Raw genomic sequence first — 26,483 nt, 5'->3', positions numbered from 1 at the left:
GCCTGGGGCAGGGCTGGACCAGCATGGATTTCTATAGTCTAGGACTGAGGTTCCTCTTTAGTGCTGTGTGGGGATCCAGGACAGTCAGAACAGCCCGTATGACAGTCCATACACTGCAGTGTAGTAAGTATGAATTCAACGGGGTTGTAGAGAAATGATGGGGGGTTCTGTTCCCAAGCCGTACAGAACTCAGTACAGAATGAGATCCCGCCGAGGCAGGTCCCTAGGGGACAAACTCCAGAGACTCTATCGCCAGCTTGCCCAGAACGCGACAAACCAGAGCGTCCATGCAAGGGGGAAGACAGCACAGGGCTTGTATAGCAATTGCTCCCGCTCTGCCCAGCTCTAGCTGGTATCGTTAGTCCCAGAGTTGGGAACCACTGGGGTTTTTAATAAGAACCTCTGCTCACAGAGCCTTAGAAGCAGCCAGGTATCAGGGCTAGGAACAGACATTATTCCCCATGACTTACCCTGGTGTTATTCCGCTCGGCTTTCAGCTCCGAAATCTCCTCTTCCCGCTCCAGCAGCTGCTCTCGACAGGCATTGAGTTCTCTCGTCAGCGTGGCAAACTCCTGCAAAAGGTCACAACGCTACAGCGAGCGGAGATCGCAGAGAGGCCGCACGCTGTCCTGCGTGCTGGGAGGCTTTACAAGCCCCCGAGAGGAAATGGACTGTCCTGGTGCGTATCTGTTCAGACTGATGTCTGATGAGGACACAAGCGAGGTCCCGATCTGCTACTTCAGGGGCCTCTGGCACTGTTTAAAACCACGATACAGCCAGAATGATGCCAAACACCATCCTCAGCTCAACCGGACAGACAGCCTCTTCCCAAGCAAAACTTCGCCTCCTCCAGAAACGACTGCCTCTGACGGATTCCACTGCCTTTAGGCTCCCAGGGGGGAAATGGGCCTTGCTGGGTACCCTGGCTGCTAAGCCTGGTGGTTTCAGAGGGACGCCCTGCCACCACCACCCCCCCATTACACCACGGGGGCTCCTAGATCTCCACCCCACTCATCGTGACTGCAGCAGTGTTGCTCAGGGAGAGAAGCCGGCTATCCATCTCCAACCAGGTAGCACTTTTTAGGCTAAAACCACCACCTTAAATTTGACCCACTAACCAACCAGCAGCTAAGACAGCCCCAGAGCACATGCTCCCTGTAAGGCGAGCCCCTGCCGTTTGGATCAGCCTGAGTTCCAGGGCTCGTTGTACGTGCTCTGGCCAGAATTTACAACTGAGCTGGCCTGCGGGCTCAGGTTACCCAGAGGGTGACGTTGCACTCCATATTCCTTATGAAAATATGCTTATGATATGAATGACATAACTGAGAGATACTTTATGCCAGATGGCTCATGTGAGATATCATTGAAAAGGGTGTGATTTACTGAATGCGATTATACAATCTGTGTGCCCGTATCATTTCCGTATCTGAAGTTAGGAATATTGACTATGAATCTGTATTTCAACTTTGCTACTTTGAGTGATGCCTACTGCTAACACTTCAGGTACAACCATGGAAAAGCCAGACAGGGGATGGCCCCTCCACGAGGACGAGAGACTGTGAAAAGCTTGGCCTTCCTGTGGACCCTCCATACTGCTCCTGACTCATGGACGCCGTTAGCCTACAGAGTCAGCTGGTCTTGTCACCTGATACTAAAACATTACCTGGGACTTCTTGTAACTTTCCACTGTAAGGGAAGCGGGGGGTCAAGTTTGGGAAACAAAAGATTCCCATCTTATGTAAATCCTATTTAAGGGTGGGGAGGAAGGCAAACAGGACTCCTCCTCTCCCTGGCCTGTCTGCCCAAGAAGAAAGACTGCAAAAGGGAAGGCAAGGGGGGAGTCCAGACTGAGACGGGTCCAGTCTGAAAAGGAATATAGCTGGAACTCTGAACCACAGAAACTTTGCAAACTGCCTGCAACGATATCAAGGGTGAGAAATATTATTTGTAACCAATTGCTTTAGTGAAACTAGCTTAGTTTGCGTGTTTGATTTCATTTGCTTAGTAATCTGCTTTGTTCTGTTTGCTACCCATTTTACCACTTAAAATCTGTCTTTTGTAGTTAATAAAATTTGTTTTATGTCTAGTATAACCCAGTTTCTGTAATTTCTAACTGAGGGGCGGGGGGAGGGGGGTGAGAAGGTGTGCATACCTTCCTCCACATTGAGGGAGGAGGTGGATTTCATAATATACCTTTGGGTCTGCACTCCAAGGGAGGTGGACATCTGAGTGCTGGAGCAAGTCCCTTAAGCTGAGTCTTCCCAGAGTTGATCTGCAGCTGGCTGTGGCCCTACCTGTGTGTGTGTTGGAGGCGGTTTCCAGAGCCTGGCTCAGCAAGACAGGTTAAAGGGGGCCCACGCTGGCAGAACAGGTAGACTCAGTGGTATCTCAGCACCTCCGGTGGCTTCCCAAGGGGTCCAACCCGTCACACAGAGAAAGAGTTAATGGGGGATTCCCCTGCCCTGTCCAGCCTCCCTCTCCTACCAACAGTGGAGGACAATTCTCCGAAGCTAATGGAACCTCCACAAGCTCCTCTTGGTTCAGATTCCAACATCTCCAGTTTCTTCATCTGTCTCCCTGGCTCCCCTGAAGGAACTGCCCTCTCCTGGCAGGGCCCAATCGGCCCTCACGTTGCTCACCCCGAGAGACATGCAGGCAGCCCCATTTGCTGCCTAGACAGGAAGCAGCTCCAGGGCTCCTAGGGCATCTGGTGCTGGAGCATGTTGTTCACAGCAGCCCCACTCAACCCAGCCCACCAGCCTCCTACACCTGTCTGTGCCACGCAGGATGTCTGGTCTAAGGTACTTCTATGGCCTCCATCGCTGTAGAATCCGAGCCCCTTGCAACCTTTACCCCATGTGGCAGGGCAGTGCTGTATCCCCATTATACAGATGGGAAACTGAGGCCCAGAGAGGGGAAGTGACTCACCCAAGGTCACACAGGGAGGCTGTGGCACAGTAGAGAGCTGAACCTGGGTCTCCCAAGTCCCAGATTCCCACACTGACCTCTGAGCCACCCCTGCTCCCTATGTTGCATTTGACAATCTGGGTGTCTGCCTCGAGAGCAGCAGCATTTTGGAGAGACCAGGGAGAAATGACCACGTCCGGTCTAAGGGCTGGAAGCAGCGGATCAAAAGCGCAAGAAAGTCCGAACTGCGCTGAGCGCCCATCAGAACATCACAGTAAATCAGGCGTCCTCAGACAGGGCAGAGTCTGGGGGCTTTTACCGGGGGTCTAAACACTAGCCGAGCATTTAGAAACAGCTTGGAACGCACTGAGCAGGGGCTGTCTCCATAGTTCCTTAGCTGCAGTATGCACCCAGGAGAACGGCATTTGCCCAGGCAGCTCTCAGTGGGTCTGCTTGGCAGCTTTGCACAAGAACCGAACCAGGGGAGAGAAATACTAACCTGAGCAGCACGCCCCGTCGTGAGCACATTGCCCCCGGGCCCCAGGCTCTGCGCTGGCTGCCGAGGGCTCTCTGGGTGCAGTTTGAGATGTGGACTTGGAGCTACGGAGCCCTAACCAGCCCGGCACCTGCTCCAGAGACCGTCTCTCTCCCCACTCCACCGGCTTCAGTCACCACAGGCACTCCAGTTCGAGCCCTCGCGGTTTGCAAGAGGGGTCTGACTTTGGCCCTTGAGCCCCAGCTTGGTCCAAAGTAGCCCAGATGAGTTGCCCTTTAGAACATCCTGCAAAGACCATCCATTCACTCGGGCTTCTGGGGTGGGTGTTTGATGGGGGAGGGGTATTTCTCTTGGTTACTGGCGGGGGTGGGAAGTGTATTATTAACAAGGAGTGTTTCTCAAAAGTACGTGGAAAAGGCACTTTTTCTCCTCTGTATAATACAAAATTAGTCCGTGTGTGTTCCTACGGCAGCTTCTTTGCGAACAGTGCAATCGTACGTATGATCTTGCTGGACAGGAAGGGAAAAGACACACCTGTTTTTAACCTCACAGGGGCTTGGGTGAGAAGATTTTCTCCTTGGAAATAAAGATCAGCTATCCACAGCTTAGCCCAGACGAACGCTGCCCATTGCTCCTCTCTCCGGAGTTTCTATTCCACTCTATACAGAATTTATAACACTCCCGGGGTACTGACCGCTCTGATCACAGGCCCAGAGGATCCCATCACGCCACTGCTCCTCTTCATGTGTTGCACTTGTCGACAGGCTAAAGGAGACACATGGAATTGGGAGCTCCTTGGAACAGGGACCCTGGCTTTGCACAGCACCTGGCCAGTGGTACTCTGCTCTGGACTGGGGCACTACAGTCCTAGAAATACTGATTACTAAAAGGCAGGCAGAGCGAGGACCAGTGCCCATCAGCAGGTCTGCAGGAGAGCACAGGGTGGAGGGAGTCTGCAGAAGACAGCCCCTTTGAGATGGGGCAGTGCACAGACACAGGACAATGCAGAGGGGACATAACAGCGCAGGTGACCATTCGAGATGGCCCAGCCCGAGGGCTCCCTTCCAACAAGGTGTGAATCCTTCCAGCCATCAGGCAAATTGTCAAAACGGGAAGCACGTTGGCCTCCCTGATGTGCAGGGCATGACTAGATGGGATTATGCTTTTATCTCTCCGCTGATGCCCCAACCCCTGACCCTGGAGAAGGCGACTTTCCCCACGTGGATACTATTCCCATAGGGACTTTTTAATCTTGTTTTTTTCCTCTGCTCAGAATCTGATTAAGGCTCGAGCCCCTTTTAAACTAAGAACAGTTGATGAGGTGGAATGTAAATCAGGCGATTGGATCCCTCTGTCTGTGTCTTGTTTAATGTTTCAGATGCTTTTTTTGTATCACTCAAGCTCGGGAGGGAAATCTGTAGGAAATCTCAATCTCATGGATTGAGAACTGGTTAAAAGACAGGGAGCAAAGGGTAGGAATAAATGGTAAATTTTCAGAATGGAGAGGGGTAACTAGTGGTGTTCCCCAAGGGTCAGTCCTAGGACCCATCCTCTTCAACTTATTCATAAATGATCTGGAGAAAGGGGTAAACAGTGAGGTGACAAAATTTGCAGATGATACTAAACTGCTCAAGATCGTTAAGACCAAAGCAGACTGTGAAGAACTTCAGAAAGATCTCTCAAAATTAAGTGATTAGGCAACAAAATGGCAAATGAAATGTAATGTGGATAAATGTAAAGTAAAGCACATTGGAAAAAAATAACCCCAATTATAGAATCATAGAATCATAGAATATCAGGGTTGGAAGGGACCCCAGAAGGTCATCTAGTCCAACCCCCTGCTCAAAGCAGGACCAATTCCCAGTTAAATCATCCCAGCCAGGGCTTTGTCAAGCCTGACCTTAAAAACCTCTAAGGAAGGAGATTCTACCACCTCCCTAGGTAACGCATTCCAGTGTTTCACCACCCTCTTAGTGAAAAAGTTTTTCCTAATATCCAATCTAAACCTCCCCCACTGCAACTTGAGACCATTACTCCTCGTTCTGTCATCTGCTACCATTGAGAACAGTCTAGAGCCATCCTCTTTGGAACCCCCTTTCAGGTAGTTGAAAGCAGCTATCAAATCCCCCCTCATTCTTCTCTTCTGCAGGCTAAACAATCCCAGCTCCCTCAGCCTCTCCTCATAACTCATGTGTTCCAGTCCCCTAATCATTTTTGTTGCCCTTCGCTGGACTCTCTCCAATTTATCCACATCCTTCTTGAAGTGTGGGGCCCAAAACTGGACACAGTACTCCAGATGAGGCCTCACCAATGTCGAATAGAGGGGAACGATCACGTCCCTCGATCTGCTCGCTATGCCCCTACTTATACATCCCAAAATGCCATTGGCCTTCTTGGCAACAAGGGCACACTGCTGACTCATATCCAGCTTCTCGTCCACTGTCACCCCTAGGTCCTTTTCTGCAGAACTGCTGCCTAGCCATTCGGTCCCTAGTCTGTAGCTGTGCATTGGGTTCTTCCGTCCTAAGTGCAGGACCCTGCACTTATCCTTATTGAACCTCATCAGATTCCTTTTGGCCCAATCTTCCAATTGGTCTAGGTCCTTCTGTATCCTATCCCTCCCCTCCAGCGTATCTACCACTCCTCCCAGTTTAGTATCATCCGCAAATTTGCTGAGAGTGCAATCCACACCATCCTCCAGATCATTTATGAAGATATTGAATAAAACCGGCCCCAGGACCGACCCTTGGGGCACTCCACTTGATACCGGCTGCCAACTAGACATGGAGCCATATACATACAATATGATGGGGGCTAATTTATCTATAACAAATCAGGAGAAAGAGCTTGGAGTCATTGTGGATAGTTCTCTGAAGACGTCCATGCAGTGTGCAGCAGCAGTCAAAAAAGCAAACAGGGATGTTAGGAATCATTAAAAAAGGGATAGAGAATAAGATGGAGAATATCTTATTGCCCTTATTTAAATCCATGGTACGCCCACATCTTGAATGCTGCATACAGATGTGGTCCCCTCATCTCAAAAAAGATATACTGGCATTAGAAAAGGTTCAGAAAAGGGCAACTAAAATAATTAGGGGTTTGGAACGGGCCCCATACGAGGAGAGATTAAAGAGGCTAGGATTTTTCAGCTTGGAAAAGAGAAGACTAAGGGGGGATATGATTGAGGTCTATAAAATCATGAGTGGTGTGGAGAAAGTGAATAAGGAAAAGTTTTGGTTGTTTTTCAAAGATACGAAGGTCAGAAGGGACCATTATGATCAAATAACTATAAAAAGTTATTTACTTGTTCCCAGAATATAAGAACTGGGGGTCACCAAATGAAATTAATGGGTAGCAGGTTTAAAACAAACGAAAGGAAGTTCTTCACTCAGCACACAGTCAACCTGTGGAACTCCTTGCCTGAGGAGGTTGTGAAGGCTAGGACTATATCAGGGTTTAAAAGAGAAATGGATAAATTCATGGAGGTTAAGTTCATTAATGGTTATTAGCCAGGAAGGGTAAGGAATGGTGTCCCTAGCTTCTGTCTGTTAGAAGGTGGAGATCGATGGCAGGAGAGAGATCCCTAGATCATTACCTGTTAGGTTCATTCCCTTTGGGGCACCTGGCATTGGCCACTGTCGGTAGACAGGATACAGGCTGGATGGTCTTTCTTATGTTCTTATGAAGGCTGAGCACACATAATGAGTCCAGTTTGTGGGAACCTGTTGGTGCCTGTCAAGTCCTGTCTAAATCTTTATTTTGCATCCACCTGTTGATATCGGGAGTTCTGTGGCACACCAACCTCAGTATAAAACTTGACTGTTTATGCAACAGATTTTCTGCTTTTCCTACCTCTTCTTCCTGACAAGGACTCTGTGCTAATTGGGTGTTTTACTGCAACAGGTTCCAAGCCAGTCTCAGTTGCTTCCTGGGGTATACCAAATGGCTTTTATATAACCGATAATGCCATTGGTTTTTTTAAACCAAGTGCCATAGGAATGGTGAACTCTGACTCCCTGGTATCGTACATGCCATTTGGGACACGTCAGTGTTTTGGAGAAAGAGGTCCAATCAACGAGAACGCAAGTACTCCCTGGACCTGCCTGCTTTTCAACATGAAGCCGAACTGGGCGAATTCATCAACAATCCCCATTTACTAGCAGACCCAAAAAATTAGCCAGTCTTTCTCTGGGAGCTGAGCCAGAGCCCATATCCATCCAACATAGAGCCCCTCCCGGCAGACGCTTCCCCAGCCTCTCACTCTGTATATCCCCTATGGTTTAAGTGAGACACCGCAAAGGCTGACAGCACGTGTGTGTGTCTCTATCTCTGTGTTATGCAAGAGCTCAGAGAGCCAACAGCACGTGTGTTACTCCCTAGGGATTACGCAGGGGCTCTGTGAAAGCCAACAAACAGAAAGCATGGCTGTGAGACACGCCAAGTATGTTCCGAGGTTCCTAAGCATCCAGATGAGGTTGGCACATTGATGGCTATTTCATATTTAGGGATATGTTTACAAAGTCCCTTCATAGGCTGGAACGCATCTTGAGAAGAGTTTAGACGCAAACCACAAGCATCACTATAGACAGCCCACAGCACCCCGGATTTTGGGAGCCCTAGCAAAAAATATCAGGGTGACTCTCCATCGCTGGCCTTCCCAAAAATGTCAAGGCCAACTCTGGGCACAGGGACCTGAACACGACGCACAGCAATCGCTGAAGCATGAAGAGGCCTGAAAAATTGTTCTGTGAGCCGACGCAAAAGGCTACGGTTGGCCCTGTCCAAGTGAGAGTCCCGCGAATGGCAAATAGAACTGCGCACCTTTGGCAATTCCCGGAATGGCTAATTGGGCAGGGAAGAGTCACCTGCTGCAGATTTCACTGGGGAAATTTGCAAAGGGAGATGTGCAAATTTTCCCCCAAACCATCCCCACCTGATGAACCCGTTGGAAATATGGCGAATGTGGTGGCACATTTCCAATTAGTATTATTATTTGCATGACGGTGGTGCCTAGAAGTCCTCGTCATACACCAGGGCCTTGTTGTGCTCGGTGCTGTACAAACTCCAAACATTGCATACCCGAGCCACACCCTTGTCAGGCAGAATGACTGCCCATCACCATTACAGCTCCTCATGCTGGATACGGGCCGTAACCATGCAGAAAGTGATGCTAGCTGCAGTTGAACCGGGGCACCTGGCTGACCCCCAAGCAGAACAGAAGTTGTCACATGCTGTCTATTGAGTGATCCGCACAGAGAAGGCTCCAGGTATCCTGGTCTGTGCTGTTGCAAGCAGGGGAAGGGAGAATGCCGCTTACAGAGCAGCCCTAGGCTACGCGATGCTGACGGCCTGAAGAGACTGGACCGCTTGCTCTAACAAACCAATCCTTCATCCCAAACAGCAAAGAGATTAAAAAAAATTCGGTGTGACACCCAGACAGCTCCTGCCCCCAGTAAAATTAACATGCACCACTCACAGCAGGACCCATTAGGGGTGCTCCGAAAACAGGGCTCACACTTGATCACACAGGAGGAAAGCAAGCCCCCTACCCGGAACACAGCCGAGGCTGCAGGAGCCATCATCCAAGTCTTACTCCTCATTTGCGCCGGCCAATCACTCCCTGTCACAGCGTGGCTGAAAATGCAAGCGTTGCCACCGTGCTCTGCAGAGCGGGAGGGCGGGACAATGCTTTCGGCGATCTAGAGACAGCATCTCTCCCCGGAACTGCCCCACAGGGCCCGGGAAGGTACGAGCACCCCTTGCAGAGGCATAATCAGTGCCTGTCGTGGCACTCGCTGGCTCCAAACTTGGGGCACTGCTTCTCCCCAGAGCGGGCCTAGGACACAGCTGGGGCAGGGCCCGGCTGCAGCCCTAGCGCCAGCTGGGAATCCTGCGAGGCTGGAGACGGGCTGGCTGGAAAAAGTCCGTTCTGTTCTTGGCGTCTCCTCGACCATCCCCATCCCGTTCCCGCCTCCGAGGGAGAAGCTCAGTCAGTTCCTATCCCTCCCTGGCCAGCATGCTCACCCTAGTTCTCCCCCCCTACCCCCCACCGGTAGAGAGAGGCTGACCCACGCCTGCTGGATCGGATGCTTACCACTGTCTCTCCTCTAGCATCCCTCCCTAGTGTAGAGCCTGGAGGCTGAGGGAAAGGAACTTGGCAGTACAGCAGTGTATCTCCCCAGGGATAGGTGCATCTACTCAAGGCCCTGGGCCAAACTCAGGGGTGAGTCTAAGCTGGTGCAACTCACAGCTTCTTCCAGCTCCTCCAGGTGTAAGTGACACCAGTTAGACTCCTGTCGACTCTGGCGCAGGGACTGCCTCTGAGTGTCTAGCGAACACATTGGAGTCCCTTGCTAACGTAGGCGCCCTTTACTAGAGGGGCCTCTGGATTTAACTGGGAGAGCTCCGGAGCAGAAGACCCTGAGCGCTGCGATCCAGCCTTGGAGACGACAACTCCCGGGAGGCCTTGGGGAAGAGAGACTTCCAGGGGACGTGAGGAGAGCATGCAGTGGGGCTCCATTTTGGGAGAGGAGCGGAGACGGCTTGATGGAGCTCTGTCCAAGCCAAGACCTGCGGCCACGCCGCTGTGAGGAAGCCAGAAGCTGCCGCTGCGAGCCCGCTGGGGCTTTGACCAAACAGGGAGCCTCAGAGGCTGTTGCTGTGCCCGGAGCTGACTGAGGTGGGCCTGCACCTTGGCTTGGGAAAGACCACGCCACCTCTTCTCCAAAGTGGTTGTTGACCTCTGCTTCAAACAACTCCAGTCTAACCCTAATTCCGAATGAGAGTTGTTACTGCCCCTTGTTGCCCTGGCTAGACGGATTCACTGGACCAACAAAGGGCCCACACGAGCACTGAAAACCCAGAAGCATGCACACACTCAGGGGTGGGGCAAATGGGGGCCGTGTAAATGCAAGTTCGAGAAGTTTCATTGACTACTGTAAACTGTATTTGTTAATTGATTTATCGAACTGCCCCCTGCTGATTTAAATGAGCGGTGACATTTAATCGCAGTCTGGCGTAGCGTTTTCTTAAATGGTTAAGGAAAGATGTGCTCACGCCAGTATAAGCGCAGATTGTTCGGAGTTGGGGTTTTTGATTTAGACCCATTGCAAAGAGGAGCTCAGGTTCATTCCTGGAGGCTCCCCAGGCACGCCCTTGAGAGTGAACAGGGCCCAGCCAGGTGGAGGCACGGCTGGTTTTAATTTCCTTTGCAAGTCAGAGGACTGCAGCAGAGGCGTGGAGAGAGGATTCCCATCCAGCCAACGTCATCCCAGGGTACTCCGGATTTCCTTTACTGTTGACATCATCAGGCGCCCGGGCATCCAGGTAAGCGTCGCCTGCCCCCAGTAACCCAGGGAGGAAAGGGCAGGTTATATTAACGTGTATTATCCTCATATACAGATCACCTCCAAATCTGACCCACTGAGGATGTGAGAAGGTGGAAATCAGAATAAGGTGGGGGCTACTTTAGCATGCACCGATTTACACCTTCCAGTTAGTCCCTTTACTTGCCGCACTCCTCTTCTGGCCCCTCGGCAGGCAAGTTACACCCATCGAGACTCCCTGGGGCTGAGATTCAGGGGGCCAAATTCAGAGGGGGCAGGTAAGGTGATCGCAAGGGGATGCAAGGCTAGGGGTGTCTACGTTAGCATAACGTACATGACTTCATTGGAGCCAGATTCTGCGGTGAACTTGGCCCTTTACGCCCATCCCGCGACTGACTCTTGGGAATAACGATAAGGTGGTCAAGTTGCAGCATAGATTTTCCTGGGGGCCTCATATAAAAAGATCTTTCCTTTCTTTTCCCCTTTGAAGGTAGAGTTAAGAGTAAGTGTCTCCTTCCCTCCGTCGCTGACCAAGAGCCCTTGCAGATGAGAGAACCGCGTGGCAGATCTTGCCTGACTGTAGATCTCAGCACGTGCAGAGAAGGCTGGACTATCATAAGCTTTCCAGTCTAAGCAGGGATACCTATAAGTGGATTAGAAAGTGAAACAGGGAGGCCTAATAGTGGCTCAAATTAAAAATGATTTATAAACAGAGCTGGAAACTAACCAAAAGGGCCCAAGGAGGGGACCTCCCGGAAAAAGGCAGCTCCAGACATTCCAAATCTTCAGGGCTCGTATTAAAACCCAAAGTGTAGGTCAGTATAACTAGGCAGACAGAGTTGCGAGCCCGAAGGACCCCGTCCCATGGTTCGTTGTTTCCCTCTCCGCCCAGTGAGGATAATGTGAAGTGCTTGGAGATCTACTGATGAAAAGTGCGATAGAAAAGCTAAGGATTATTCCTGTGCCTCACAGAACTGGTATTACCTCCATATATGACACTGGTGAGACCAGTACGGGAACTGTGCCCAGTTCTGGGGTCCACATTTGCAAAAAAGATGTTGAAAAAATGGAAAGCGTGCAAGAAAAGAGCTACAAGAATGATCCCAGGGCTGGAAAACCCGTGAGAGACCCACGACATTCAGTCTTTTAGACTAGCGGGGCTAAGAGGCAACTTAAGCACAAGATCATGGACGACGAAGCTAAACGAAGTGAGACGGGAAATAAAGGGCACAAGTTTACTTCTGAGGATAACTAACTAGGGCTGTCGATTAATCACAGTTAACTCATGCGATTAACTCCAAAAAATTAATCATGATTAAAAAAATTAATTGCGATTAATCTCATTTTTAATCGTACAGTTAAACAATAGAATACCAACTGAAATTTATTAAATATTTGTGGATGTTTTTCTACATTTTCAAATATATTGATTTCAATTACAACACAGAATACAAAATATACACTGCTCACTTTATATTATTATTTTAGATCATTTTAACAGTGCAAATATATGTAAACAAAAGGAAGTCATTTTCAATTCACCTCATACAAGTACTGTGGTGCAATCTTTTTAGCATGAAAGTGCAAATTACAAATGTAGATTTTTTTTTGCTATATAACTGCGCTCAAAACAAAACAATGTAAAACTTTAGAGCCTACAAGTCCACTCAGTCCTCCTCCTTGTTCAGCCAATCGCTCAGACGAACAAGTTTGTTTACATTTATGGGAGATAATGCTGTCCACTTCTTATTTACAGTGTCACCTGAAAGTGAGAACAGACATTCGCATGGCACTTTTGTAGCCAGCATTGCAAGGTATTTACGTGCGAGATATAAAAAATTTATTAAAGCAAATGTTAAAAAATTATATAATACACAGGTTGGGAAAAGAGTGACTGTACGTCTGGGTATAATGCTTAGATTATCCACAAATACAAAGTTTGTTTTTAAAGTCATATGATACGTAGAGTACAGAATCAGCAATAACCCAAATTTAGGTGAATAGATTTAACAATACACTTTAAATATCAGAATCCGAATACTCAGGTACAACACTCATGAAAAGTTGTACAGAGATTTGGTTGTAGAAAGCAAATTATATCAATGAGTGGAGATTGTCCCTCAGTAATTGAGAATTAAGTTGGTTGTCCATTTAGAAAATACAATCCGTGAGGACAGTATTTGTTACTTTCCTGACTACACTTCTCATCGGTACTCTAACTCCTCCCTCTTGATATAGCCGATGTCCGGTGATGTGTTCTATGTAGATGTCCCTCGACCACCTGATGACATCCGACACCGTGAGTTGCTGCATCAGCTGAGCGTAGCGTTGACCAATTCCGCATTCTCTCAGCACTCGTTTGTTACTGGGGTCCCATGTGCCTAAGGCACGTGTGTCTGGACCTGGTAACCCTTATTTCTCAAGGTTTTGGCCAGAGAAGCGTATTTCTCTACCTTTTGAGCTCGGGCATCGTGGAAGGCCGGGGTCCTGTTCTCAAAGGGCACTGTGACATCCACCATGATGATCTTCTTCCAGTCCTCGTTGGTGATGACAATGTCCAGTCACAGTTGGCTGTCGGTTCCGGGGATAGCGGAGTTTACGGCAACCTTCCCCATGGGTGCGGGATGGCTCTGGCCAGGCGATCTTGGATGGCATTGTGTTGCAGCTGCCAGGCTCTGGAATGGGGCTTGCAGCTACACAGGACATGAAGTAGGGTCTTGTTGGCATAGCCGCACTTCCTGCATCGCTTGTCCCGATTCCCACTGTGGACGGCTCCGTTCAGTGGGACACAGTTGAGCCAGGCCCATGGATGAACCTCTGCTTCCATGCTGATGATGCTCATTAAAAAAACGTGCTAATTAAATTTGTGACTGAATTCCTTGGGGGGAAATTGCATGTCTCCTGCTGTTTTACCAGCATTCTGCCATATATTTCATGTGATAGCATTCTCAGATGACGACCCAGCACGTTGTTCATTTTAAGAGCACTTTCACTGCAGATTTGATAAAACACAAAGAAGGCACCAATGTGAGATTTCTAAAGATAGCTACAGCACTCGACCCAAGGTTTAAGAATCTGAAGTGCCTTTCAAAATCTGACAGGGAGGAGGTGTGGTGCATGCTTTCAGAAGAGTTAAAAGAGCAACACTCTAATGCGGAAACTACAGAACCCGAACCACCAAAAAAGAAAAATCAACCTTCTGCTAGTGCCATCTGACTCAGATAATGAAATTGAATGTGTATCGGTCCGCACCGCTTTGGATCGTTAATGAGGAGAACCCGTCATCGGCATGGATCACGTCCTCTGGGATGGTGGTTGAAGCATGAAGGGACATATGAACCTTTAGCGCATCTGGCATGTAAATATCTTGTGATACCGACTACAACAGTGCCAGGAGAATGCCTGTTCTCACTTTCAGGTGACATTTTAAATAAGAAGTAGGCAGCATTATCTCCTGCAAATGTAAACAAATTTGTTTAAGCAATTGCTGAACAAGAAGTAGGACTGAGTGGACTTGTGGGCCCTACAGTTTTACATTGTTTTATTTTTAAGTGGAGTTATTTTTTGTACATAATTCTACATTTGTAAGTTCAGCTTTCATGTTAGAGATTGCACTACAGTACTTGTATGAGGTGAATTGAAAAATACTATTTCTTTTCTTTTTCACAGTGCAAATATTTGTCATCAAAAATAATAATAGAAAGTGAGCACTGTACACTTTGTATTCTGTGTTGTAATTGAAATCAATATATTTGAAAATATAGAAAATATCCAAAACTATTTAAATACACAGTATTCTCTTATTGTTTAACAGTGTGATTAATTGCGATTAATTGTTTTAATCGCTTGGGAGCCCTGTAACTAACCTTGAAAAACCTTACAAGAGATGTGTTGGATTCATCGTGACTTGAAGTTTATAAATCAAGATTGAACATCTCTTTTCTACATCTCCAGCTTGACCACAAGCTCTAGGTTGGACGCAGGAATCCCAGGTGAAGTTCTCTGTCCAGTGAGCTGCAGGACGTGTGCATTACGCAGGCACAATGGTCCCTTCTGGCCTTAAAATCTGTGACATTATGGAACTGGTGCAACCTGGGCTGCTCCACCTAATTTGGTTTCCACCTGGTTCTCAGCACGGTACTTTAACTCGATTCCTTACTGAGTTACACTGTAGCACTATAAGGCCTGTTTAAATCTAATTAACAGTGTTCACAAAGGGGTTTTGCACCAGTTTAAATTGCTTTTTAAACCAATTTAAAGTCAAATTGGAGCAAGTACAGAGAAGGGCTGCTAGGGATGGAGAGCCTGTTTGATGAGAACAGATGGCAAGAGGAAGGCTGAGGGAGGACCCAGTTGCTCTCTATAAATACATTGGGGGTGGGGGGCAAACACCAGCAAGGCAGAAGCACGTCTGAAGCTATCTGAAGCTAACGGAGATCATTGGCACCAGAACAAATGGGGATAAACTGGCCACAAATACATATAAGCTGGAAATGAGAAGAGGGTTTCTAACCAGGGAGGTTCTGGAACTGCCTCCCAACACGAGTCGTGGGGGCAAACACATATCTGGGTATAAGATGGAGGATGATGCGTTGATGAACGGGCTGATAGGGTGGGATTGCCTGAAGGATTCCTTACAGCCGTATGGTCTTAACTTTTAATCCAGACAAGAACATTAAGAAAGCAAAGTGAAAGTACTCCCAAATCAGGGAATGCCAAAGTTAAGGCTGCCCGCATAACCCTAACTCTGCCCCTTTGGGCATATGCTTTCCAATATAGCTATATCTCGAGATGCTATAAATCGGTGTAGCTACGCTGAAGTCAATGCTGAGGTTCTGGCCCAATGGTCCTTAGCTACACAAGCATGTTCCATCTTTCCCCCAGGTCCCTTGCCTCAGTCAGTGGTTTGCAGTGGCTGAATTAGCCAGAGCTCTCATACATATGGGCCTTGTTTTTGGCCCAGCTCAGTCTCAAATTTGAGTCTGCAGTAAATCCAGATTTACACCAATGTAGCTAAGAGAGAATCCGGGCCCCCCGCAGACAGGCTGGGTGGTGTGTAACGAACTAAGCAGGCGCCCACTGAACATGGGTTAAGTCTTGGTTTACAGTGTAACAACTGATCTGCTTTTTTGTACTACACTTCTCCCCCACTTGCCCAATCATCCTGGGACCAGAGTCCCAGGGGACAGGGAAACGCTCCTTAGCTCTAACTGAACAATGGATGGATATGGGTGACGGATCTTCTCACGCCAGCCCATTTCTCTGTATTCCCTGTAACGGCAGCCCTGTAATGCCGCACATCCTACAGTAACTCACGGTGGTGCAAAGGCCCTGGGTCCAACAATTCCACACGTTGTCTGTCACGGACACCCGGGCAAAGCAGGCCCATTCGGATTCCCACCCGCACTGCACAGGTGTCCGTAACGAGGTGCAGGGCAGGGTGAGCATCAGGCCCCGGGGCTCCAGTTCTCCAGCGAGCACCTCAACCATTCCAGCACGGACCCTGTCTTAACAGAGAGATCGTCTGGTGGACGCTTCCCACCCGCGATCCCGTTCTCCAGCTGGCCGCACCCCCGGGCAATCTCAGCACTTGATGGCTGAGGGAAGGGATATTAGGGAAGCCCCGGGGGGGTTGTTCAGTGCCTCCAAAGCAATATGTGTGTTGTCCTGTTTGAATAAAATTAATTTCATTCCCCCTTATCTGTGCTACTTTCTTTGTCCCCCCGGCTCCTGTGCATAAGCTTCTACGGTTCCCTTCCCCCTGCACATGCTGCCTTCCTGCCTGATCCTTCTCATCCCTTGCTCCAGCTGCCAGGTCTCCTTCTGTCCCAGATATTCCTCTCACTCGGCAGCCCAGCCCAGTGGTGGCTGGGGCAACTCCAGCCCCACTAGTGGTTCCATTCCTGTTACTTGTGATCTCCAATCTCGTCTCTTCTCCTCCCTCTCAAAGGGGGCAGCAGCCTCTAGTGGGCTGGCAGCTCTGTCTTATTCCAGCTGCTTTTACCGCTGTCCCAAGATCTTTCTTTGCAAGGAGCAGCAGCCTGAACCATGAGAGCTGGCAGCTCTCCATGGACCAGCAGTAAGGGCTCTGCATGTCACAGCTTGTCCTGTCCCTCTGCGATGGACTCGGACCTTAGTCGGTGTGGAAAGATGGGCTTACAGCTCCTCTGAGAGCGCTCTGGGCCCCTGGTCTGAGGGTCTGCTGACGTCAGGGGTGAATTTAAAGTGCCGAAACCCCTAGTCAGATTCCTGAGAACACAGGAGAGGCCCTCGGGAAAGGATACAACTTGCAGTTTTAAATTTAGGAAGGCGTCAATTAGACAAGAGCCATCCTCTCTGTCTCCAAGCGTCTCCTGCAGCAAGAAGGAGAACGTGGCACGGTGTTTCTGAAGCAAAGCTAATATCCGTCGTCCCTTCGTGGCAGGAGCGCTTTGACTTGACTACCGTAATGGAACTCAAGGAATAAATTGGATCCATCTGCGTGATTAATTTCATTTCAGGCCCCTAATTGGAATGATTGTTTCTGACAGGCCTGCGTTGTGAAGAGAAGGAGAGGCAGGAAGGCTGTTTATGCTGGGAAATCAGTGCTACTGACTTGGCATTATAGGGGGGAACAGAACGGTTAGAAAAGGAATCTGTCCAAAGCCATCTGTACCGTGGCTTTGACACTTCCATTCAGTTCTAAGCCTCAGACATTCTCTAAGGCATCCTCATTCTTCCACGGGAGCCCTGCGGGTCTGGGGCAGTCTATTCTCCCATCCCCTTATGAGGTTCAAGGAGGAGCCAATCTCGAACAAAAGAAAGACTCGGCTCCGGTGCTTTTCATCACTTAAATCTAACACCCAGGCCCAGTAACACAGCAGAATAAACGTTAAGAGAAAACTAAACACATCCAGGGGATAACGCAACCCCGAGCAATACGAGGCATGGAATTATGAAGAGTGAATCTTCCCAGACAAACCAGGAGACCTGGGTTCTCTTCCTGGCTCTGCCACTGACCAGCTGGGTGACCATAGGCAGGTCATGGCCCTCTGCTGTGCCTCAGTTTCCCCTCCCACCCACTGTGTGCCTTGTGTAGACACACAGCTATATAAGGCAGGGACTGTCTTCTACCCTGCCTAGCACAATGGGGCCCTGATCTCACCTGGCACTGCGGTAATACAAGAGTCGTAATAACAGTGATGGAAGAAGGGAACGTGGTAGACGTGGTAAGAGGATACACTGCCAAAGGTCCTCTGTTCATGCCCAGAACACTCGCCTATGAGCCTGCTCTCTGCAGAGATACAGGACTTACTCCCTGACTCCCAGGCACTGCCGCCCGTTCAGTACACGACAGGTGAGGGTTGTAACCCTCAAGTGAGCACTGGAGGACATGTGCCGGTCCATCTCCTGGGCTGGAAGGGGCCCCGGGCCTGTGCCATCCCGCAAGGCTGGATTTGCACCGCTGGGTCCTGCTGCCGCCTTGCTCAGAAGAGAGAACCACGCCCTGCAGCACCAGATCCCCACGTGGCTCCTCCCTGGGGGTGGATGGCATTGCGCTCTCTGGGAGCCCCTTCACTGCCGTGCGGGACCCAGGGTCCTGGCCTCTGGGGAGCTGCTACTGACGGAGCAAGCCTTCCTCATGCCCCTATGTGGATCGTCGGCCGTGGGGCGTGAACCCAGGACCAACCTGTGGTTCTTAAAGCACAAGTCTCTCCTGCCTGAGCTGGGCCCAGCGCTGTCAGCCAAGGCTGCAGCAGGAGCCTCAGCCTCTGTACGTGGCCCAGCCACCGCTGGGATGGGGGCCAGAGGGGGCCAGATTACACTCACGTGGCTGAGCTGGCAGTACAGGGCACTGGGTAACTCCTCTCCCAAGCTGCTCCACACCGACACTGTCCCTCAGGCCCCTCGCTGCCCAGAGACCTGGCTGCTGGCAGAGGGCGGAGGCAGGGCTGTGCTTGCTTTCCCCGCTGGCACGGGGCGTAGAACTGACCCTGGGAGCAGGGCTGCCCCCGTCCAGGTTTTCCCCAGAATCGAGCCTTTGTTGAGGTCGCTGTCCGGGGACGTCTGCCAGCTGGGCTCAGGAGCATCCTGGACAGCCCAGTTCCTTGTACCTCAGAGGTGGCAGTCCCACCTGGGAGAGAAGGTGGCCCACTGCGGGTAGGGTTGCCAACTTTCTAACTGCATAAAACCGAACACCCGAGCCCCACCCCTTCCCAGAGGCCATGCCCCTGCTCATTACATTCCCCCTCCCTCAGTGGCTCGCTCTTCCCCACCCTCACTCATTTTCACTGGGCTGAGGCAGGGGTGCGGGCTCTGGAGGGGCCAGAAATGAGGGGTGCAAGTGGAGGGGGAGCTCTGGGTTGGGGCATGGGGGTGAGGACTCTGTCTGGTGGTGTGGGCTGCAGGGTGGGGCTGGGGGTGCAGGAGGGGGCTCCAGGCTGTGGGGGGGGGCCGAGGGATTTGGAGTGCGGGAGGGGGCTGTGGGTTGAGGCAGGGGTTGGAGTGCAGGAGGGAGTGAGGGCTCCAGCTGGGGGTGCAGGCTCTGGGCTGGGGCCGGGATGAGGGGTTTGGGGTGCAAGACGGGGCTCCAGGTTTGGGTGGGGAACAGGGCTGGGGCAGGAGGTTGGGGCTCGGGGTTGGGGTGCAGGCTTACCTTGGGCAGTCCTGGTCAGTGGCGCAGTGGGGTTAAGGCAGGCTCTGTGCTGCGCCCCGAAGCAGCCACCAGGTCCAGCTCCTAAGCGGGGGGACCAGGAGGCTCCACGTGGTGCTCTGGCCCGCAGGCACAGCCCCCGCAACTCCCACTGGCCGCAGTTCCCGACCAATAGGAGTGCAGAGCTGGTGCTCGGGGCGCGGGCAGTGCACAGAGCCCCGTGGGCCCCCCTGCCTAGGAGCCGGACATGCTGGCTGCTTCGAGGCACAGCGGGAGCCAGGAGTAGCCTGCCTTAGCACCACAGCACCGCCAACCGGACTTTTAACAGCCCGGTAAGCGGTGCTGACCAGAGACGCCAGGGTCCCTTTTCGACCGGGCATTCCAGTCGAAAATCGGACACCTGGCAACCCTAACTGGGGAGGGGGGGGCAGCTCTCTGTAAGCCATCAGTTCACTGGGGTCCCGGATAGCTGGCTTACCTGCCCTTGGGGATCCCCAGAGTCAGAGCTTCCCCACAATACTCAGCTGAGTGGGGCTCAGGCCTGCTATGGATTGTTCACTGAATGTGGGCCAAAGGGACTGGAGGCTCAGGCCCAAATCCCTGAAGGGATTTAGGTATCTAACACCCCTGTTAAAGGGATTTAGGCACCGGAGGACCTGGGCCTCAGTACTTTGCTTGCTTGCTCCTAATTCTAAGAGACCTAGATCCACGGGAGCTGCTGCAGACAGAACACCCTGCACTCTCAGAGCCAGCTTCAACCCTTTTGTACAGGAGACTTAGGCTGGCTCTTTCTGCTGGCTGGTCGGAGCTAAAAACCAGGAGGCTAGACTGAGAAACAAGGTCAAAGAGACGCGGCCAGCGGTGTAGCATTGCCTGTCTCTCACTATATAGGAGAACCTCGGAGTTACAAACACCAGAGTTACGAACTGACCGGTCAACGCACACCTCCTCCGGAACTGGACATACGCAATCAGGCAGCAGCAGAGACAAAAATACCGAAACAAATTCAGTGCAGTGCTGTGGCAAACGTCAACTACTAAAAATATACAAGTTTAAAAAATGGTTTGACAAGCTAAGGAAACGGTTTCTTTGCTTGTCTCATTTAAATTAATATGGTTAAAAGCAGCATTTTTCTTCTGCCCAGTAAAGTTTCAAAGCTGGATGAAGCCAATGTTCAGTTGTAAACGTTTGAAAGAACAACCGTAAGGTTTTGTTCAGAGTTCGGAACAACCCCCAGGCCCGAGGCGTCCGTAACTCTGAGGTTCTACTGTCGTTGGTGTTTTTTCTTCAAACCCCAACTCCTGCAGGCCGGCGTTGACCCGAGTGTCTCATCTTGCGTTCTTCCTAGTCCTGGTTGCAGAGAAAAGCTTGAAAACATGACCTGAGGGCTCACAAACCAGATGGCAAAGAAAAAGATCAACAGTGATTTTCTTAAGCCAATCTCATGATTGGTGGGGCCTGACTCATGATTTTTTGAACGCTTGGGGTTGGTGATGCTGCTACAGATCAGCTACATGAAAACTAGAGAGGAAATGAGGAAGCGAGAAGAGTCTGGATATTGATTCAGGGCCTATAGGAACAGGGAGTATTTTAAACTTTCCAAAGTTCCCCTGCTCAGGTGTGATTCGGACACTGAAATAACACGCGCCTGTCCCATAGGCGCCGACTTCCACTGTTCCCGGTGGCTGTTCGACCCCAATCCCACTCCCACCCCTGCACAGCCCTCGCCCTGCCCCCATTCCGCCCCTTCCCTGAAGTCCCCACCCCCTTCCCGCCCCCATTGCATACCCTTCCCCTAAGTCCCCGCCCCCTCCCCTGAGCACGCTGTGTCCCCGCTCTTCCCCCTCCCTCCTGGAAAGTCCTAAGCGCTGCCAAACAGCTGTTTGGCGGGCAGGAAGCGCTGGGAGGTAGGCGGAGGAGCGGGGACACAATGTGCTCAGGGGGAGGGGCAGGGGAGCTTGGCTGAGCACCCACTAATTTTTCCCCATGGGTGCTCCGGCCCCGGAGCACCCACAGAGTCAGTGCCTATGGCTTGTCCCCTTTGCTAAAACTCTCTCCTCATTGCTAGGACTACAGAGGGAATCAAAGTTTCTGCTGAGCCTCTCCAGTGATGGGAGAAGCTCAGCCAGTCGCAGAAGCAGAGAAATACCACGCGACTTCAACCACATAACGAAACCCTGCTTGAAATGACCCTGAGCGGCATCCCGGAAAGGCACACCAACGCCAGAACAAATTTCAGACCCAAATGCCATTTTTCAAAAACAAACAAACAAGAAACGCTGCATTTTCACATGAGCCCACACACCTTACAAGAGGAGATTTCAAGCAACTTCAAGCACTTGCCCAGAATCATAGAAATGTGGGGCTGGATGGCACCTCGGGAGGTCATCAAGTCCAGCCCCCTGTGCTGAGGCAGGACCAAGTAAACCTAGACTGTCCCTGATAGGTGTGTATCCAACCTGCTCTTAAAAACCTCCAGTGACGGGGATTCCACAACCTCCCTTGGGAGCCTGCTCCAGCACTCAACTCCCCTGAGAGTTAGACAGTTTTCCCTAATATCTAACCTCAATCTCCCTGGCTGCAATTTAAGCCCATTCCTTTTGTCCTACCTTCAGGAGACGTGGAGAACAATTGATCCCTGTCCTCTTTCTAACAGCCCTTCACATATTTGGAGACTATCTGCTCCGTCTTCTTTTCTCAGCACTACACGGTGTTTTTAACCTTTCCCTGTAGCCGTAAGACAGGTTTTCTAAACCTTTTGTCAATTTTGTTGCTCTCCTCTGGACTCTCTCCAACGTGTCCACATCTTCCCTAACGTGTGACACCCAGCACTGGACACAGGACTCCAGCTGAGACCTCACCAGTGTCTTAAATACGACACTGTTTGCAACCAAGTTTTCACCCAGCCCTAGGACTAGGTGCACCAGTGGCCCCATCTGATACTGAAAATCTACCATAAAACAACTGCAGATTGGGACTTTTGGCCGATCAGGATTATTTATCATTTGGATTGCAGCAGCCCCTAGGAACCCAGTCATGGACCCGGGCCCCACTGTGCTAGGGGCACAGAACAAAACAACAGGTGATGCAGTCTTTTCAACTTGCCCTTTAATTCCCACACAAAGGCCTGACTCTGGGCTGTACGTGGGGTGCCTGCAGGAGCATAGGTCCACTTCCAGATGGCAGATCGGCCCCTGGGAATAAACTCTGGACCCAGGAACGAAGCACAAAGAGGGCCCAGGTGCAGCTAGCTGGGGGAGCAGGCTCAGCTCGGGCAGGACCTACAAGCCCATGCTGGGCCCCGATGTCACTGCTTGTGGGGAGAAGGCTCCGGCAGGAAGCTGAATGCCCCACTGCACGTATATGCAGCAAATGGGCTCAACCAGGAGCCTGCTAGTACGTGAGGGACCCTGCTGCAGACACATGCAGAGAGCAAGTCTGACAGCCTGCAAGGGTCTGCAGACACAGGAAAGGGGAACCCAAGGGATTTGGGAGCAGACTGACACAGGGAGAGGTCCTCGCTACAAAAGCACGCAGAGAACGGACCCTGCCTGGAAGCCAGCGGTGCAGGCCGCAGGAGCAGAGAGGGGCGGCCATCAGCGCTCAGTCATTAGCCCCAGGAAGGCACGGAAAGGCAGGCCTGGCCAGAGCTTGGAACACAGTGTTTTCAGCCTGATGAAGTCACACATGAATAAATAAATCACGTATGAAGCATTAAGGGAGCTTAGTCTCCCTGGGAAATCACACAGCAATTCGGCCTTTCGGGGGCCATGGCATGCCAGCGAGGATTAGGAGAATGACTCCAATGCTCTGGCGGCCCCTTGGTAGAGATCGCTTCCCGGGCTCCGACACGTGGCACCTGGGAGCTTCATGCTGGTGCCGGCCCCGAAGCAAGGGGCAGCCACTCAGTTAGTGACAATCGCAGGCACCTCACAGCAGCGCAGGGAGACTAGATGTAAAGGGATCGCATCTCAGCCCCTGGGAGGGGCCAGGGGACACAGGGGCCCCACCCACCCCCCTAAACAGTCCCCTTGCGCCCCATCCTGACCCTGTCTGCATGGGGTGCATCCTCCCATCAACCCCAGCCCTGCCCCCTATGAACAGAAAACACACCCTGACCTTATACACACACAAACTCCTCGAAGAGGCCACCCCCAGCCCCAAACAAGAAATCCAGCCGCAGGGATGAATGCCAAGAGCCGTGAATTCCTGCGTGGGAAGGCAGGCTGCTCGTTCCTCACAGCGCACACCTGGGAGTGGGCAGAAAACCCAGCTGCCCCGCTCTGGCTCAGGGATAGCAGCATGTCTCCTGCCAGCCCCACATGCCCTTGTTGTTGTAAGAGCAGCCAGGGCAGGGCACGGGCACGTAGGCATCTCTGACCCTCCTGCTGAAGCCGTGGCAATCTCCTGACATGATCTGCTAGTTGCCTGCAGCTCGGCCCCGGAGCCTCAGCCCTGCTGCTGGGGGGCAGCATGTCCCAGATCAATATTCCCTATCGGGGGGATTCCCCTTATTTCCTACTCCCAGCACAATCCTGGTGTATGGAACACAGGTAGCTCGGGCGCTGTGCCCAGCATGCCCACCCGCAGAGAGTGGCCGCTGTCACAGCCGGGAGGAGCAGCAGTGGGCCCCGGGGAGAGACAGGGCCATGCACACCCGCTGGCTAGGAAGGGCATATAGGGCCTTAGGGGTTTGCTCTACCTGGGAACCCCCAGCCTAACGTCCTGGCTGTGGCCTTCAATGAGCACCCACAAACGCAGACTCCCCCGGCCCTGCGGGTCAATTCAAGCAGCCAGCCTGCCCCCTCTCATCCTCACCTGACCACAGAGCAAGGCAGAGCCAGCCCCATGGCAAGCCATGGGCAACCCCCACCTGACCCCTCTGGGAGCCAAGGGCTCCCACTCCTCACCACAGCGCAGGACAGAGCCTCCCCCTCACCTTACTGCACTGCGAGCCACAGGTGCCCCCCCCATCTGAATGCAGCAAGAGCAAAGGGTCCCCCTGACCTGAATGCGGTGCCAGCCAAGGGTGCCACCCTCTGAACATGGCACCAGCCAAGGGCCACCATAAACCTGCCAAGAGCCAAGGCCTTCCCCAAAAACGTCACAAGCCAAGGGCCTCTCTAAATGTATCCGAAATGGCTTGGGGGCTGGTGCTCCCCGGCCAGCAGAAGCACCGAGGCTGCAAACACAGCCAGAGACCCTGGGGTGGGGGCTCCAGCCATCCTGGCATTTGCGAAGGTGTCATCTGTGCCCAGGATGGTCCAAGAGGGGGGTTCTCTCGCAGCCTGTCTCCCCTCCAGACATGGAGCCTGGCAGAGAAGGAACTCTGAGCACCACGGGGGAAATCGGCGAGTTTACCCAGTAGAACTGATGCCCGTTGATGAGGCTGATGTCCCATTTGGGCCCGAAGAGCCCAGAATCCCCCTACTCCACCTTTCCCGGGTGGGGAGCCCCGCTTACCTGGTACATGTACATGCTGAAATGAGTCCCATTGGGCAGATGAATCGTTATGGATTTGCTCCCTGCATTCATGCCAGGGAATCATCTCCCGCTGGAGCTGTAAATCCACGGCTCTGCCAGCCTGGGGGGGAGAGCAGGTGCTAGCCCCGAGGCCGGGGGGGGGCGGGGTTCGGTTAGCGAGACCCAGGGTGCTGGAAGTCCAGGCACGAGGAACCGCTCCGAGCCGAAGGCAGCCGGGGAGCTGCTTCGCGTCAAGCCTGCCTCTCTGTGCAAGGGACGGAGCGCTGGGGCACTGGGGAAGGATCAGCGATGCACTCGGCAGGAGGAGGCATTTGGAGCTTGCAGAAATTCCCCATCTGCTGCGTGCGCTAATCGTTCCCCTTCCCAGGGTCGGAGGGAGCCAGCCCCATGGCTCGGACGGGGAGCCGCGAGCGGGCGCCCGCAGCGGGGGGACCCAGTGGACGAACCCGGAGGAGCGCACAGATGTACAGAGGCCCTTTGCAGTGACCTAGTTTGCTCTGCTTCGCTTGCATGTTCCCTGTGCGGAGACATGGAGGAGTCGGAATTGGAGCAAGAACTGCAAGTAAATCCGCACAGCCCCTTAATCCGGGAGTGGTTGCAGCAGCCTGTGGGGTGGGCAGCCCTCGCCATCAGGGTGACCTGGGATGCTCTCGCTCCAGCTGCCCACCATGGATGGACGCAGCGGCCCCTTGCCCAGCTGGGGGAGAGGGCACGGAGCCCAGGAGGAGTGTGATGGGGCATCACCCCACTCGTGTTTGGGGGCAGGACTTTGTTCAGCGGAGGATGGGGGCACAGCCTAGTGGGCATCTGTCTGGGCTGGGTCCCACAGGCCAGCTGGAGGTTTGCCAGGGTGGGGAGACAAAGGACCATGGGGCGCTGAGCTCAGGCAGTCAGCTGGAGGCAATCAGAGGCTGTGGTGAGCTAGTCCAGCTCTCGCTCCCCAGCCTGGCATGAAGCTCCAGGCTCCTGCGGGATCCAGGACCAGTCCAGCACCATGGAGCAGGGCCCTTCCCCAGAGGCATTTTCCTGTGTTTCTTCCGGGCATGCAGTACCCACTGAAGGGTGAGAGGTCCCTGTCTCTGCAAACTGTGAGCCAGCTGCCAGCCTCCAGCCCCGGCCCAAGCCTGTGGGGCAGCGTGGCCCTGGCTTAATCACACCAGGTTCAGCCAAGTTGCCTCCCCAGGATCTAAAGTCTTTGCTGAGACGGAGCCAAATCCCTGGCGCCGGGACTTCGGGGGCAGGAGGGGGAGGAGCATGAGGGTCAGGCATCCCGATGCTGAAAGAGAGCCAGTGAGGGGCCAAAATGTCTCAAGCCTCCCGGGCTCCCTGGCTGATCGGTGAGCTCCAGCCATGCAGGGCCCTCTGGCCCCACTCTCCCTGCCCTACACCTTGCGGCCAATGGGTCGGTCCCCAAGCTCCGCTCTCCACTCTCCCCAATGCACTGAGCACTGGTGGAAGAGGACCCATGAGCCTTCACACAGGCGAGACTCAGAGCCAAAGCCTGCCCCTCCACCGGGGCCGCTGACAGCCCTGCTCCGTGTGCATGGGCCAGGATGCCCAGGGGGTGTCAGCATCTCTCCCTGCAGGCAGGAGGTCAGAGCCAGGGCTCCTTTCCAGGGCTCCAGACCTTTAATAACTG

The 26,483-nt window shown here is 52.3% G+C and overlaps 1 protein-coding gene across 10 annotated transcripts in view; it reads right to left on the bottom strand.

Moving 5' to 3' along the window:
• The window catches only part of PPFIA4 (PTPRF interacting protein alpha 4), a 168,106-nt gene that overhangs the window by 63,915 nt on the left and 77,708 nt on the right, over positions 1-26,483 (bottom strand). For all 10 annotated transcript variants that reach the window (XM_084610904.1, XM_084610908.1, XM_084610911.1 and 7 more), the window contains exon 3: positions 471-572. In XM_084610904.1, coding sequence (XP_084467030.1) covers positions 471-572 — 102 coding nt within the window. The remainder of the gene's footprint in view (positions 1-470; positions 573-26,483) is intronic.

This window comes from Lepidochelys olivacea (assembly GCF_965140295.1).
Source record: "Lepidochelys olivacea isolate rLepOli2 genome assembly, chromosome: 21".
NCBI lineage: Eukaryota > Metazoa > Chordata > Testudines > Cheloniidae > Lepidochelys > Lepidochelys olivacea.
The sequence above is the reverse complement of the archived record's forward strand: the minus strand, read 5'-3'. Positions and strand labels throughout refer to the sequence as shown.